The sequence below is a fragment of the Stegastes partitus genome, unplaced genomic scaffold (genome assembly GCF_000690725.1).
Source record: "Stegastes partitus isolate 25-593 unplaced genomic scaffold, Stegastes_partitus-1.0.2 Scaffold6, whole genome shotgun sequence".
Lineage (NCBI taxonomy): Eukaryota > Metazoa > Chordata > Actinopteri > Pomacentridae > Stegastes > Stegastes partitus.
Genome location: NW_007577737.1, coordinates 1,642,129 through 1,659,629, shown reverse-complemented (window position 1 = coordinate 1,659,629; position 17,501 = coordinate 1,642,129). Strand labels below are relative to the sequence as shown.

General features: G+C 46.9%; 1 protein-coding gene across 1 annotated transcript in view; it reads right to left on the bottom strand.

The window, feature by feature from the left end:
• Positions 1-17,501, bottom strand: part of gatad2b (GATA zinc finger domain containing 2B) — a 40,177-nt gene that overhangs the window by 1,429 nt on the left and 21,247 nt on the right. The window contains exons 2-10 of the mRNA XM_008281213.1: positions 15,316-15,696; positions 8,829-8,958; positions 7,887-8,018; positions 6,822-6,950; positions 5,210-5,374; positions 4,659-5,022; positions 4,153-4,355; positions 3,414-3,524; positions 3,037-3,247 (exon numbers count right to left, since the gene is read on the bottom strand). Of these exons, the coding sequence (XP_008279435.1) occupies positions 3,037-3,247; positions 3,414-3,524; positions 4,153-4,355; positions 4,659-5,022; positions 5,210-5,374; positions 6,822-6,950; positions 7,887-8,018; positions 8,829-8,958; positions 15,316-15,695 (1,825 nt within the window). The 5' untranslated portion in view covers position 15,696. The remainder of the gene's footprint in view (positions 1-3,036; positions 3,248-3,413; positions 3,525-4,152; positions 4,356-4,658; positions 5,023-5,209; positions 5,375-6,821; positions 6,951-7,886; positions 8,019-8,828; positions 8,959-15,315; positions 15,697-17,501) is intronic.

The following is a 17,501-nucleotide window of genomic DNA, read 5'->3' as shown; positions in this document are numbered from 1 at the left end:
AACCCATGTAGCACAACTCTAAACGTAAAGAAGGAAACAACCACACGAGCCATCGCTACCGAGCATCTTCCTCACCAACACCAGATCCATCACCAACAAGAGGGACAAACTAGAACTCAAACTACAAACACCTGCAGGACTGCTGCTGATAACGGAGACTTGGCTCCACCCACTCCCCGGCGTTGTCATGGAGGCAGCAGGTGCATGGCAGAAACAGAGACTCCAGGAAGTGCAAAGGAGACCACTTGTGCATTTATGTCCACAACAACTGGTGCACTGATTCACCAAAACACCAGAATCACATACAGCCACGGTTCTTATGTTCTGGAGAACCAGACAGTTTCATGAGGCCCATTTAGCTTCCATGTGAGTATACTGTTGTTATGATCACAGCTGTTTACATTCCACCAGATGCTAATGCTAGCATAGCTCTAGGCTACGTGCACGGCACCATCACCTCTCACCAGAGCCCACATCCAGAAGCAGCTCATATCATAGCTGAGGATTTAAACCATGCAGATCTAAAGACAGTTCTCCCCAAATCTGAGCTTCACATCAGCTGTTAGTGGGAAAACACTGGATAAAGCTGATTCTAACATCAAGAAAGGCTTTAAATCAGCACCACTTCCACACTGAGACCAGTCAGACCACTGGTCCACACTCCTAACCCAGCATACACCCCCTCAGAGGAAAAGCTGTGTTGACAACGTCACTGTCAGCAAACACATCCAGATGTCGCCCAATCAGAAGCTCTGGATGGAAAAGGAACCCAAGGACTGTAACACAACCTTCAGTCTGGTAACAGAGCTGCTGGAACCTGAAGAGAGGCATCAGGACGCTGTAGCAGCAGGCAGGAGGAAGATGGAGAACCACTTCACCGACAACAACCCCCTGCAGGTGTGACAGGGCCTCCACTGAGAGAGGAGCTTAACTGATTCTTTGTCTGCTTTGAGGTGAAAACAGCAGCAGTAGACACCACATGTTCACCAGCCTCAGACAGCCTCACTGTGCAGCAACATGAAGTAGAGGGAAGCTGCTTGCCCTGCTGGTGGTACAGTAAGGTTACCAATTGCATGTGCAGATTAGCCTCCTATGGTCTTCAGCCTGCCTCTGTCCCACCCTGCCTGATGTCTTAAACAATTACCCCACTGCCAAAAAAATCCATCATGGACTGAGTGGGCTGAACCGTCCGGTAGCCCTCACACCGGCTGAGGCTGGTCCTTAGACAACAATCTGGTCCGGAGCTCCACAAAAACTAAAGGGAACATTCTAGACTTAGACAAACCAAGCAGACCCTGATCTACCAACCATCAGCTGGGACAGTGTGGAGAAGGTCCCTGCCTTCAGCTTCCTGGGTACCTACATCCTGGACTACCAACACCACAGCAGCAGTGAAGAGGGCACAGCAGTGACTCCACTTCCTGAAGATCCTCAGCAAAAACAAGCTGCAGGAGAAGCTGCTCGTGTCCTTTTACTGCTGCTCTGTTGAGAGCGTGCTCGCATACTGGATCATTGTGGTTCACCAGCTGCTCAGCGGTGGACAGGAGAACCTCCAGAAGATTATCAACACCGTCCAGTGGATCATCAGCTGCTCACTGCCTTCTTTAGAGGACTTATTCAGCTTTCACTGCCTCAGTAGAGCAGCAAACATTCTTAAGGACCAATCCCATCCTGGACACCATCTGTTTGACCCACTGCCCTCAGGTAGATACTTCAGGTCCATCAAATCACAGACAGATAGTCTGAATAGCACCTTCTAGCCTCCAGAGAACTGAACTCTGCTAAACATTCACACTATCTGTCTGGACCTGAGTGTCTACGAGTCACTAAACCACCACGGTGGTGCTGGTTCTGTCTGCCAAGCCAATATAGACATGTTACTTGTGTTCTTGTTCAGACTAATCTTGACTTTAAAACATAATTGTTTATCCAATAACGACATTGACCTTCCCAGCAGGACATAACGAGAGTCAGCTGTCAGTCCAGAGTTCAACCTCTTAGTGGAGTGTGTTAGCATGCTAGCATTTGCTGATTGATATTAAGCTAAACACTGTACAGCTGAGGCTGACAGGAATGTCAGTAGTTCAGTAAATATTTGGATATGAACTGATGTATTATACATGATTACTTATCACAGTTCATCTCGGTGAGGATCTCTGTGATGAGCTGGTGACCCGTCCAGCAGGGTCCTGGCAGCTAAAACACTTTAACCACGAACGTCTATCTCACTGGTCAGCAGGATTGGTCTTCTGGGGAACATGTGTGTGTGTGTGTGTGTGTGTGTGTGTGTGTGTGTGTGTACGCCATCTGAGCAGTCGATCTAATAGTTATTGAGATGTTTTAGCGGTGGTCCGACTGACTGACGCTGCGGTATGTCTAGACATGCAGTCTGTCCTGTGTTTCCTATTTGATGACAAATATTGAAAATAACCCAGTTTGTAAAACACGGGGGGATGCAGGAGCTCATGATTGTCAATTATGAAAAGCTTAATAAAATGAACAAAATGAATGATGTTTACTGTGTTGCTGGAACATCTGTGTCCTTCCAGTTAGGCTGTTCTTAGTATTATAGAAATATTAAGTATGGAAGTGTGGAAATAATAAGTTATAAACGTAACATTTCAAACCAGACCTTCAGTATTTGAGGAGGTAAATATAAGAATCAGGTCAGACTTGGTATTGGACCAACATTAAGTGACTTGGATTAAGTCAAGGCTGTCATCTGATATAAAGGTTTTCATGTCATCACTCTTCAGCTGCCTGCTGCAGATGCATATTGTCCGCTATCAACCGTGTACATTGTGCACGTTACCCTCTGCATGCTGCCTCCTTTAAGCTTTAATCCTGCAGTAGTTTGTGTTCTTCTGAACAAGTTTTTCATGCTGTTGTTTTGTTGTTTTAATGGCTAATGTAGAGTCTGACAGCAGCTGGAAATGAGCTGTTTGACCAACGCTGACTGGCTGGCAGTGTTCATCGTCACTGACAAACAACACCTGATAGGATCCCCATCCCTGGTGTATATAGCACAGAAGGTACCTGGGATGTTGTAGATCTGACGACGGCTGTCATGCTGCAGTCTGTTGCTGCTACTGCTGCTGCTGCCTCCACCGCTGCCACAGTGCTTGGCACTAGTCATTCCCATGAGGCTGCTGGCCACTGATAGCTGGGAGGCCTGGGCGAAGTTGGAGAGGACGCCTCGTGCAGAGTTGGACAGACCTCGCTGCAAGGAGGCCTGGGGCTGGGGAGCCTGACGACAGCAGAGACATCAGTCACTTCATCATCATCATCATCATCATCATCGATACACAGAGCACAAATTAGTGTAAATGTGTTTTTATTTTTAGCTGTTAATGCTTCCAAAAACTCAGAAATTTAAATGTTGGCCCGCTGTTAGGGGTCGGGCTGCAGCGTACCTGGCGGAGGGCATGATGTCGGATCATGTTGTCGGTCTTGGAGGCGTTGGGGCCGGTGGAGGCCGAGCTGGGGGAGAGGGCGGCCTGCTGCTGCAGCCTCTGCTCGATCTCCTGACATGGGGATACACTCACAGTCAGACACTCGCATGGATTAGTCATTTCATAGACTTACATCCTACCTTCTCATGTGGCCAGTGGTGGTTTGAAAGCTGCAGTTGTCCAAAAAAAAAAAAAAACCTTCCACACATCCAGACACCAGGTGTGTTTGTTCAGTACTGGCAGTTAAACAAAAATGGCACCGGTTCTAACTGGACCCACTCGTCAGGACCCAGAGGAGCACAGGGTGGTTCTTCTAAGTGACTCCACAGATTAAAAGCAGCATGTCTGCAGGTGTATAACTGTGCCGTGTTCATCTGGCGCCCCAGGTCTACACCAGCTAACAGCAGAAGATCAGAGCTACAGCCAGCAGCGCTCTGATGGCATCTTTAGCCACTTTAAAGGACTCACTGCTTCTCTTTAGCAATCCTTCACTCTGATGGTGACAGAGTGAAGGAACAAACAGAACCTGGACACCTTAATATTTACACTTCATAGGGTACACAGCTGGATGGTGAGATGATGGTGAACATTCACTATGTTGGGATGTCGCTGTGTGTTGATATCAAAATAAAAAACATAGGAATAAAAAAAATAAAACATTATTGTAGGAGACTAACAAAGACGACAGAGTGGTGCTGACCTGCTCCTGCTGCAGGGCCTTTACGAAGGCGTTCTTCAGCCTGTTGGTGTGCTCTGCCTTCAGAGCCTTCTTCTGATTGGATGTCATGCACTGCTCACACAGGATTCGCCCACTTTTCTCCTGCTTCCAGTGGGGAGTGAAGTCGGTTCGGCATTGGGCGCAGAAGAACGGCTCCATGCGGGCCAGCGTCCCTCTGAGTTTACCTGCAGAGGATACTCTGCTTTAGCCAACAGCAACAACACGAGGCTCAGGTGAGAGGTTGTTTGGAGTCAGTTTAAAGCGCTGAATTTCTCATACAGACGTCCCATCACTTCTCTACCAAACTACAAAAGCAAGACTCAGACATCAACAGAGACCACAACTGAATGAAGTGAAACCATCTTTTACTTTGAAAAAACTGCAGTAACTGAAGTAATACGGATTAAATTGATCACTTTTGGACACTTACTTTATGTGTCAGGCACATCACACAGGTTGTGAGTTCAGCCTGAGGGCCAGATGCTTACCCTGACTGTCCAGCACGCTCTGCACCACCTCCTCCAGGCCCACCATGTAGATGAACTCGCTGTTGGCGGCGGAGGGCAGGAAGTGGAGGAGTGGAGCCGGAGGTTTGGGGGGAGGGATTTCCAGCAAGGTTTTTTCTAGCTGCTTCCTCAGGGCCAGCTTGGCTGCTGCCTGGCTGCTGGCCTGGTCGGCCATGGAGCCCACCCCTCCGCTGGCCGAGCCAGACATGGTGGACGGGCTGACGGCCGAAGTTCCACCTAGGCTGCCGGCCACCCCGCCTGCTGCCGCCGCCGCCTGCATGTGGGCCAGGTTCATGTACATGGCACTGGAGCCTGAGCGCTGGGACGCTGCCACCTGCTGGCTGGCCTGCAGAAAGACACACACTCTCAATCACTGCGCTGCAACAACTTGTTCAGTCCTTCATATTTACTTTTCTAGCTATCACACACACATTCCCAGTACCAGCCCCCCACCTCCATCAGCACAGTGTCTGACATGAATGAACGCAGAGCCCAGCTCGGACCAGTTGGCTCGGTTCTGTATGAATCCATACCTGCTGGTAGCCAACAGCGTTGGCCAAGCTGCTGGAGCGAGACATCCCAGGTTTGGAGGAGACTCTCTGGCCCTGCAGCTGGGCAGGGTTGGGGGCGATAACTCGCTGGGACATCAGCATGGGTGGCAGGTTTGCATTGGCTGCTGAACGGATGACTGTGTGACCCTACAGGACGGAAAAAACAAAAGGTTTCAGGAACAGAAAAGCTTCAAAGAACAGTTTTCTGTAGGAAACACTTTGTGTGGTTGGATAGAAGTTCAATGCTCTGCTTTCAGTACAGAAGTCCTCTCCCTTAGTAGCTATGAAGCGAGCTAACTGTTATGTACCTGTACAGGAAGCATGCTAAAGCTTAACGCCAGACGGCAGGTTTGACGGCCTGCCACGGACGACCGATTAACTGAGAAGGAAATGAATCCCTACTTGGTAACAACATCTGTAACAGTAAGCACAAACAAACAGGACGACTCATCTTCATGTCTTATATCACCTGTGAGGCTACACAAATGACCAGGCTTCGTTAATACTCAATCAGCTGATTTGTTCTTAAAACCAAGTAGACTCGACTTTGTTCATCCTGGATACAATTATCCTGAATAACAGCTCTTATTCTGAAAACAACAACAACAACATGAGTTCAACACGTGAGCTCAGACCATGATTGACTGACGAATCCTATAATTACACTGAGTGGGTGCGTAGAAATGCCCCTAACCCTCACCCCTCACCCTCTGCATCACTGGGGCAACTGATTCATCTCACCAGCAACTCTCACGTGTAAATTCACCATCATGTCCATGTCCAGCAGTGTGGTTTGTTGCAGCTGGATGCACGGCTGAGCCACGTTCATTTATCATCAACACACCTCAGCACTTCATGATTTCACACTAGACATAGTGAGCGTGCAGGGCAAAGAAGTGCTCCCTTCATATCCTCAGGTCTCCTGCAGCGTTCAGACATTTTACACGACGTGGCCAGCAGAGGGCAGCAGCTGCTCGCTGAGTAAACGGATCATCACACAAAGGCTTACACAGAGATACACACCACCACATCCACACATCCAGCAGAGCTACTTCATGCAAGAACAAAGGCTTCCACCAGGAGGATGGACCTTCTACTGATCCATCCATGATCTACGTCGACCCAGTCCTAAAGTCAGTAACTTTAACCTGAGCCTGACCCCTAATCACACATTTCTGTCTCTCCACATCCACAGAATGCTGGAGGACGTCACCGACCAAAACAATGTCCACACCTTTGCAGAACCTGAGCTTTGACAGCCAATTCTGAGAGATCCTTCTGAATGGACTTTAAGGTAGCACCCAAGACAAAATCAAAACAAGAGTTCATTCCCCGAGCCATGCTTTAACAAGGACTTCTACATGAAGTAGTCCTCTGGGGATTCAGAATTTCATTTTAATCAAATTCTGTAAAATTGAGCTTATATAGCAACACAAGTCATCTCAGGGCTCTTCACATCAGAAGACCTTCCAAAGTTATAAAGTGAAACGCAGAAAATCCAAAACAATGCAAAACATGGAAATGAGAGGGAACACCGCAGCGTTTTAACATTTAAACGGTCCGTTCTGTCTCATGTAAAACAACACACACAGACCTGTGCAGTGCGGAGGTTCTGGGGCTCGGGGTTGTGTAGGCCCGGCCTCACGGGCAGCTTCCCCAGGCCCGGAGAGCTGTGGATGGGTGGAGGCTGCGCAGAGGACACGGCGTTCTGGACCACCGGAACCTGCACAGACACCAACACAACGTTTAAAGTCCAACAGAACCGCTGAGCTGCATCTGGAACCAACATTGCTCTACAGATGAGGTTTTACTTCACATTTAATGATCTTTTAAATTATATCACAGTAGTTACAACTTGATCACAATAAAAAAATAAATAAAATACTTGAAAAAAAAAGCACACCAGTGGTTTTACGTGTTCAGCCAGTTTAATACCAGCTATTTTTTGAGGACTAACATTCTGGCTCAGCTGATGCTATAAACGATATCAAATGGGGTTTTTCCTGAGGATCTGATCTCTATTTCATCTACACTGCAGTCTACTGTTATAACTTGATCTACTGGTTCTCTGGTCCTACTAATGACATTATACACGGCCTCAGACTTTGCAGGAGAAGGCAGAACATCATGACACACTAGTTGTTTTGTCAGGATGTCACGAGGCGACCCAGACAAGCGCTCGTTGTTTTCACTGGCCTTCCTGACACCCCATGTCTGGAGTCTGTCCCTGCTGACTTGGGTCAACGACAGCAAACAGGTTCCTGGACGGGCTGCCAGTCCATCACAGGGCTACAGCGTACACTCACACTGAGAAACCCAGTAAAAACCCACAGAGGCACAGGGGAACATTTAAAGAGCCCAGACCCAGATCTGAACCCAGGACCTTTTAGTGCTAGCCACAAAATAAATAAAACTAACATAATCTGTAGGTTGATGATATTGTATATTAACAATCTGCATCATGACTAATGCCGTCAGATAAACGCAGAGTTTTAGTAGAATAGAGGGATGAAGTAGAAATACTACGTTAAAGTACTTCAAAACTGCACAAACTACACGACTGGATTCAATGAACTTAAATACATTCATGAGGCAGATGCAAAGGCAGCCCAGCGCTGGACTCCGGACCCCTGACTGAGGGTCTATGAGCAGCACTGACCTTCTGCACCACGTTCTCCTTCTGCATCTGACTCTGCCGGAGCTTCTTGAGCAGCACAAGGCGAGCCTCCTCCAGACGCAGCTCTTCTTTCAGAGCTTTGATCATCTGCTGCCGCTCCACTCCCGTCTTCCCCTGGAACACATAAGACTACAGTGAGACTTGATGTCCATACAGATACATCAGTGTGCATCTTTTAGGTCAACAGCCTGCTTAAATAGACTTTAGAATAAAGGACTCGCACCACGTCTACAAAGAAAGTGCAGCGTGAGCAGCATGCAAGCAGCAGCAGCTCCAGTCTGTCAGTACAGGAAGCGTTCAGTGCTGAGGTGAAAGTCAGCCCAAAACACAACCACAACAATCAGGTAACAATGCCCTGGCTGATGTCTACTGGCACATGATGCAGAAGAGATAAATGGCCTTTGTACCAATCTGCACAAAGTTGATGAGCTTGTGTACATGGCTTTAGACCAGGGATCTCCAGCTCCGGTCCTAATGAGCTGCTGTCCTGCAGGTTTCAGCCGTTACTGCAGCACACCTGACTCACATTAATGGATCATTAACAGACTTGTTTAGAACTTGACAACAAGCTGCTGGAGATCCATTAAGGCGAGTCAGGTGTGCTGCAGTACGGAGACATCTAGAGCCTGCTGGACAGGAGCTCACGAGGACTGGAGCTGGAGATCCCTGCTTCAGAGCCACCTGAGGGTCTCATAGTGCAAATGAACAAACAGGAATTCTCCCTGCACATGTGCCTCATGTAGGACGAAGACTTCCAGGCTGGTGATTTATATGATAAGTTAGTGACGAGAGTCACCGAACACTGTCTATGAGAACAATGAAGGAGACTTTCTTCAGGAATGACGGGTGTCACGTCTACAACTATTATACACTCAGTTTATTTCTTCAGACTGTTAGAGGCAACGTGTTCCTCTGTGTCTTTACCTTGAACATGTCCAGGTTGGCCTGGTGCACCCGCTCCTCGGGCCGGGGCGTTGTTCTGGGACTGGACGCCTCGTTGTCTGACAGGATGATGACATCTGGAGATGGAGTTCTTCTGTCATGTTCAGCATCGCTTCATGGAAGAACGAGAAAAACAAAAGATCCCGTCAGCATTACCAACACTGTGAGTGAACGTTTATCATCAGAGTGTTTCCACCTGAGCATTAAAACGTTCAACCTTCAGGCAGAGTGGACAGGTTCTCCAACTGTCTGCATGAAGTTTAAGACACTTTTCTCAGTTTCATAAGACCAGCTCATTGCACACTCATGCCATGCAGTAAAACAATGTTTAAACCACAACAAGTAAATGCTAATCCCATTGTTTCCAAAGATACAAGAGGTCTAAAATATAATCATTGCAAATGCATGAAGTGGTGCTTGGAAGAGTTGGGAAACAAAGTGATAGCAAAAGGAAAGGAGCACCTGACAACACACCAGCATTACCACAACTCTGAATGTAATGGAAAATGCTTCATTTAACGGATTTAACATTTACTGAACGTTTATTCGCCTCCAAACCGACACCATGTCGAGGTCTCGACAACCAACAACGAGATCATCGGAAATGTCTAATGTGGCTAATCTCAGTCGATCTGAGCACACATCGAGCTTTGTCAGTTTGAATTCTGTGTTGAAGCTACGCCATGCTGCTGATCCTACATGTCACTGTAAGACCGAGTTATGGTTAATGAGGGATTATGGGAATTTAACCAGCGCAGAGTCTCCAGAGACACACTGGTCTGAAGTCTTTAACAAGCCAACTGGCCCCTGGTCACGTCAGGTTGGTTTGAGCTGGAACAGATCCAGAGTCCTTGCGGTACCGATACATGTGTTGATAAGGACTGCTGATGTGACCAGACTCTGTTCACTGTGACTTCTGTCTTGCCTGCAGTCAGGGCTCCAAGCAAAAGGATCAACAACAATAGCCCACATTTATGTCTGATGCTGCCCTCACATGGCTGCAGACCGATACAGCAGCTAGACGGGCCTCTGCAAATCCACCACAGAACCAGAACCCACAACAGAGTCGCCACAGCAGAACCCATAACGCTGATGGTCACATGACGCACGGAGACGCCACATCGAAGCTCTAAATGAGCAATTAGTAAATTTGGAGAGACAGAAATGCCAATTTTGGAAGTTAGTATTCAATTTCTGAATTCAGTAAAAAAAAAAAAATATAATAACAATAATAACAACAACAACAATAATACCAATAATAAATAAAATATATAAAAATAAATGTAAAACTATAAAAATCATATAAAAACACACCAACATGTGCTTACAGCTAAGGACATCAGTGTTTTTTTACTCAATGAACTTTGCCACGATTTCAGAATTATCATTATAAATACTGATTTTATGAATGAAAAAAGAAGAAATTTCTCTTGCAAGTGCAACAATCTGCTCTTTATAATGGTGCAACAACACACAGCACATCCTGACAGGACAACATATATTTATATATACTGTATGTTGTTACACAAACAAAAACACATGTTTGTGTATTTTCTGTCTATTTACAATACATTTAGTTACTGCAAGGACGTTTCTAGTTAAATCTCTAATGAACAGCACGTAAAGTTTGCATCCTCGTTTACCATCTCCTCCATGATTGGCTGCATGATGACGCTCTGAGGAACATTAGATGAAGATAACCAGGTAGCAGCTAACGCTATGTGTTACTATCTAGCATCCAAGCCTCATCAGTGACCTGTTAACACTCCTTAAATCTACTAATCTGCACTGACATGCTTTAATAGACATGTTCATTAGATTCTGATGCACTACAAACAATAAATGATATCCTTCAAGCATCTCACCTGGTGAGCGTGCACCATGAACAGTCTCCTGTGTTACACTACACGGTTAGTAGTTGCTGCTAACGTTTGGGAACTATTGAGACGCTCCATCATCGTCAATCGCATTAAAAAACGGTCCACTGAAGTGAACATCACGTGACCCTTGTTACAGCAGTAATGTGAGGAAGCTGCACTATAGTCTGACACTGACCTCCACACATGGATCTACTCACTGTGGTTGCACCAACAGCATCTACCCAACGTTACCCAACACCAACACCAACACCCAACACCAGCAGGCTCCAGCACAGACTGTGTAGATCCAACTCTTCATAAGGGTGTTCCTCTTTACCACAACAGAACAGTCAGGTTTCATTACGTTCAGGCTAATGGTCATCTAATGGAGGCAGGTTCATCCAGTAACAGCTTCAACAGCTCAACCATCTGCCAGCAGCAGCAGCTACACTCAGACCAAGCAGGACCTCCAACAACAACGAGGACTATCTGATGGAGATCACCCACCTGGAGGACTGGTGCAGAGACAACAGCCTCCTCCTGAACGTCAGCAAGACCAAAGAGCTGATGGTGGACTACAGCAAGAGGCAGCAGAGGGCATACCACCCACTCAGGATCAGAGGTGGAGCGAGTGGAGGCCTTCAGGGTGTCAACATCACCAGGACCTGACGTGGTCCTGTCACATCAACACCCTGGTGAAGAAGGCTCCACAGCGTCTCTACCTCCTCTGATGCCTGAGGGACTTTATGCTCCCTCTCAAGGTGCTCAGGAGCTTCTACACCTGCACCATGAGAATGTTCTGGCTGGAAGCATCACCACCTGGATGGGCAGCAGCATCCAGCAGGACTTCTGGGCCCTAAGGAGGGTGGTCCGCTCCATCAACTATCACTTCCTTTAAGGAAGTGATAATTGTTCTATTAGTGTCACTTCCCTTCTGAGTGTTCGTACATGCAGTGTATTGTCTATTCAGGTGTTTATTGTGTGCAGGTAAATGGATCTTACACACACACACTTATGTAAGGACTCAAAAATAAAATGTTCCCGATATGAGAAATATTTCCATATATTGTGCTGTGGAAAATGTCAGGTTTCGGAGATATGAATGATTTTAGTTTTTTTTCAGTATTGTTTGCCTTGTAGCAGTACAGTGGTCTTTCATCAGTGTAACTCAGCTTCTTTTGTTATGGTGCCATCTACTGGCCAAGCCGGTATAATGTACTGGTTTACAGGATGCTCTGTTCACATGCTAATGAGAAGAAAGGAGAGTATGTTGAGCCAGAGGCCACCATGAGACGTAGGAGGGAGGAGCAGCAGCAACAAACACAGTGTGTGTTCGTACTTTATTTTGCTCAGAAGATGCTTTGTTCTCGTGGTTTAATCAACTGGACCTGCTTGAGTTCCTTGAAGACGTTCCACCTTCATCCAAGAGGCTTCATCAGCTCTGACTGACTAGTTGGGAGTTTGTTGCTCCTCTTCATGTGGAAGATGAACCCACATCCACACCTAGACACAGCAAACCCTAATGAACCCCACTGTGCAGGGGGAGCACTAACGACTCACATAACGAGGGGGAGGAGCAACAAATCCCTAATTGAAACCCAAACTCAGGTGTTAATGTCTCCTTCAGGAAATCAGTATCTGGAACTCCCAACTACTCAGTCAGTGCTGATGAAGCCCCTTTGGATGAGAGGTGGAACGTCTTCAAGGAACTCAAGCAAGTCCAGTTGATACGATTAATCGACGAGAAGAACCATGAGCTGGAGGACTGAGAATCTTCACAGAGGATATGTTGTGTTTATACGTTGGGTTTTGGTTCTTATATCAAGCTTGTATCCCAATATGTAACTGTAACTGTTCTCACAGTCTTTGCTGGAAGAAAGAAGTGAATAAACACCAGTCAGACTTCAGAGTGTAGATAGGTGCATCCTGAGCAATCCTCAGGTGTCTCAATGGATACTTGTCTTCTACTCTGGGTGGCTGGCTTGGTCTCTCCACCACAGAGAGCTGGTTGACTGAAGAGGGATAAGTCTTCCCTGCAGACTTCTGTCTCTCTGATGGTGTAGCTGGGTTACAGGAACCACTGAGTTCCTGGTTTTGTAGCCTCACCCACATCAGTGCCTCCACAGGGTTGGACTGAGCAGGTCTACAGAAGGCTGCTCAGCTTTCATGGCGTACTTTCTGGTTTCACAGACCGTGTGTGGGTCTTTCTCCATGATGCTAGTTGTAGAGAAATCAGAAACAATCGTAATCAAAGCTGCACCTGATGCAACTGAACTCTGGGTGGAGACCTAACCGAAGGCTCTGAACACTACATCCAGTGTTATATGGGGATAAATTCTTCCTCTTGATATTAAAACATCATCAGTTTGACTCTATAACAACTCAGGCCACGTGGAGCATCAGTCTTGATGTTCAGCCTATCAGCTTTCTTACTGTATAATCTTAAATGTATTATAACTTAAACGTACACTTATGCTTGAACGTCTGCCTGTCTGTAGTGAAGCACATTTCAGACGTGCACTACTGTATCTGCCGGCATCCCAACGTGGTGGCCTCCCATTTGGATGAACAACCGCCCTGCTCACGTTTCTGTCAGGTTCCTTTCATCTCTCTGGGACCTGCTGATGTTTCTGTACTACTTCAACTCAGCTCCAGCTGAACTGCATGCTGTCGCATCAACAGATAAACTCACACGAGGAAATAACTTTGAATTGTGTGAAGACTTTTCCATCATTCAACACCAGTAAAGGTCTAAAAGCTCCACAGACTGCACAGTTACAATCCCAGAACAGCATCATCATTCACTGTGCTGTACAGCTTCACACTAAATACAAACTAATATAGACTGATACAGTTTGGTTAGGGCTGGTATCAATACTGATTATTGGTCATCAAGAAAGACTGATAAACAGTATTTGGAACCGATATACAAGAAACCCATCCATCATCTCTACACCTTAAACCTCACTAGGAGGGCTGGAGCCTATCCCAGCTGACTCAGGGTGAAGGCAGGTTCACCTGGACAGGCAACCAGTCTATATACAAAAAATGTTCTACATTAACAGCATGTAACAGCAGAGAACCTGTCATTCATGACTCATCAATACAGAACAGTGAATATATGCAATAAAAACAGGAGTGCTGACATCACAGTGTTTCATGATGCTAGGACGCCGCTGTAGCCCCTATAGCTCACCTGGCTGAGCAGGTGACCCATGAACAGGGGCTATAGTTCCCCTGAGTTCGACTCCCACTCATGACCCTTTGCTCTCCCCCTTTGAATCAAGATGGCGGCACGCATAGATGCAACACCATCCTGAAGGACTCTTACCACCCGGGCCACTTCCTGTTCGAGCTGCTGCCGTTGGGCATCAGAACCAGGACTAATGGACTGAAACACAGCTCCTTTCTAACTGCTGTCAGAGCCATAAATGCCTCTTTATCATAATAAGTGCAAAATACTGTTAATATGCAGCTGCCACTACCGCTGTGCTCGAGCTTATTATTTAATTTCATTTTTATATAGAGAATTTTTTATATTATGTCGTATATAGCTGTTTACAAAGTTTTTATATTTTGTTGCACTGAAAGGCTGCACCTTACTTTCCGTTGTAGTCGCTGCGATGACAATAAAATTAATCTGAATCTGTTTACGTCACATCGACGACTGAGGCCGATCAGTTTGTCTGCCCTTCTCATGCTGTTTTGTTAATCTATCACGATTTATATCTCTTATTTTCGTTGCTCACTAAGGCCCACATCTTAAAGCATCCTTTGTTATTGTTTTCCAGACTCTTAGCTTAGCCGATGACGTTCTGAGCTTCTGGTTCAGTTTCTGCAGGTTGTCTGTCAGAGCAGACCTGGTACTGGTCCTCCTGTTAGCGCCTGCCTCAGCCTGCCGCCATCAGGAAAATAAGTTCACGCTGCACCGACCCCAATGAGTCCATTATCCTGGTGTTTTCAGCGCAGTGAGAAACTGGAGATATCTGAGCAGGGTTGCAGTGTTTATTGCAGCCTCAGCAGTTTCTGGTCCTTCACCTCGGCTAATCCACTGGAGCGGCTCTGCTCGGTGCTCGTCCGTTAACGGGAGCTTTCAGTGTCGATCGGCTGTTACTTGTGATCAACAACTCCTGCAAACAGAGGCACTGAAAATCATCTAAAGTAAAATATGTCTAAAGATTAATTTCAAGGTCAGGGAAACACCAGAGCTGTCTCAGCTGCTCACATCACAGCCACAGAACCCCAACCAGCGTGTTGTGAGACACCTCAGAGCAGGTTAATGATGTGCCACTGAGAAGACCGATGTGCAGACTTTCACTGTGATAAAAGGTGAACCCACAGGTTGGTTTCTGCTGTAGGCAGAGGGGAAGGCTTTCAGATCAGCTGCTGAGTTAATCAATATCCCTTCGCTGGGAATAATTAAATACACGAAGCCTAAATTCAGCTTCACCTCCTGGTAGTTGCTCATGCTGGCACACTGTCTCAGCCGACTGGGTCACTGGTAAGGTTTCTAGTAATAACTACTATGAGAAGTCAAAACGTCTGCTGTAAGAACAGCAGCTCCACAGATGAACTCTTTACTGGCAGCTATGTAAACACTTTATTCTCACCATCTTCTCCCAGCGCTCATGTCCACCGGCTCGTCCAGGATGTTCTCCTTCCCGTTCTTGCTTGGTCCCACGTGGCTGCTGTGGCCGCCGAGCCTCAAGCTCCCGTTCAGCTTCTCCTCATAGGCGGCGCCCATTAGGCTCTGGTGGTGGAGGGTGCTGGCGCTGGGGCCCTTCCCGTCTCCCAGGTTCCCTGCAACCTCGAGGGCCGCCAGGTCAGCAAGGTCCTTACGTTTGAGCAGCGCCAGCATTTTGAGGCGCTCCATGGCCTCGTGGCCCTCCATTTTTAACCGCTTGGCCAACGTCTCTTCTCTCTCGCTGGGTGACTCCAGGCCTCTCTTTAGCAGGTTGAGCCTCAGCGCCTCCTCGGACATCCGCTCCATCCTGGATGTGACAAGAGAAGATAGAAGGGTTAGCAGGACCGACTCAAACTTCAACCATCAGGACCTGTAGATGCATGTAGCGCAAACACCAAACACGTTCTCCCATGTACCTTAACCCTTTCAACACTAACTTTGGCTTGAATTATCAGGTATCTATGTCTATATGCCAGAGTCCTCACCAGGAGTCCTCTACAGCGTACCGGGGGGTAAGGTTCGTAGACTGGGGGGGGGGCGGAGTCTTAGCAAATGCTGCTAACGGTTAGTGGCGAATATGGGGTTAAAGCGGAAGACCAATATAGCAGGCTATAGTGTTGAAAGGGTTAAAGGTGCTAGTATTGCGACTACCTGTTGGATGGTTTGAAAGGCTTCAGAACCCCCTTCCCCCTACTGGAGGACTGCACTACACCTCCTGTTTTGAAACAACAATGAACACGTTAAAGTTCAGCCGGTTTCATCACGTCCCAGTCGTTCATGTTTCTTGAACAAAAGTCCATCCATCTTTCTAAACCAGAAAAAGCCCAGAAGTCCAGACATCCCTGTGTTCCAGAACTTCTTTTTTAGAATCGGTGCAGCATAAACCCGAGATTCAACAGGGATCAATAAATAACCAAGCAATTAACACAGCAGGGCAGTAACAGGCTGGATCTCTGTACTAACACATGTCTGATACCTCTGTGCATAGCAGCAAAGAAGACTTGTGTGAAGACAACAAGTCTTACTGCACATCAGCTTGGTCACATGACTGACTTCAGCATGACAGAGCGCTGAAGCAAAGACGCTGCAGCAGAACACAAGTCGCTGGACGAGGAAATGACAAAGCAGAAGCACCCTCAGCAAACTGCTAAAGACCCACCGTCTCATCTATTCCTTCTTCAGACTGTTCGTACATGCAGATGTCGTTGGGCGCTGACAGAATCCTACAGTGTATGTGCAGTCACTGAGCTTTGGGGTCTCATCTTTAGTCCTGATGGCCTCTGCCATTACAGCTCCATAGCTAACGTAGCACTATTTATTTAAACCTCTCCAAATCATCTTATAAAACCGATGGACAACAACACATTCCAACGTGTGCAACAGGAAGCTGAGAGTTTTCCGTTGTCTGTTGAAAGAGTTGTGACCACAGGAATCCTTCCCCAGCGCTGCTGCGTGAACACCAGGAGGAAAACACACTTTATTATATCATGAACTGGTGCAGATATATGATCATCACAAACGGCCCAAATGTATGTGTTTAAGAAGTCTGAAAGACCTTGTTTATTAGTTATGTGGACAGTTTGATGAGCTAGCTATCAGTATAGAGCGTGAGTGTTTTTTTTCTAGACGTGCATAACTTCACCTGCAGACAACATGGTTGCTTTCATTCACCACGACATCAAAAACACCTGGACCAGCACTGAATTTGGCCAAAAAGTCGTGTATATTCTGGAGCATCAGTCGGGTTTAATTGGCCACATTATCATGTAATCAGCTTCCTGTTAGCAGATTATACCTGCTGCTGTCATCTCCCTGTATCTACTGCATCATGGTGCTCTGGCCACCACCACTACAGTCTGTTCCTGTCTTCCTCCTCAGGTCTACAGCTACCTCTCTAACACAGGTAGGACTCCTGATGACACTCCTGAACCACTTCTTCGTCTTTACTAATTAATTTGTGACGCAGCGGCCGAGACGTCGCCTCCATTTGCTGAGAGAACAACAGCAGCAGCTCCTGAAACCTCTCGGCCCGGTCTGCTGAGGACGCTGCTGACGAGCCAATCACGGCTGGCCTTGTGCTGCCGTTAGTAGCTGGCACCCCCCCACCTCCCC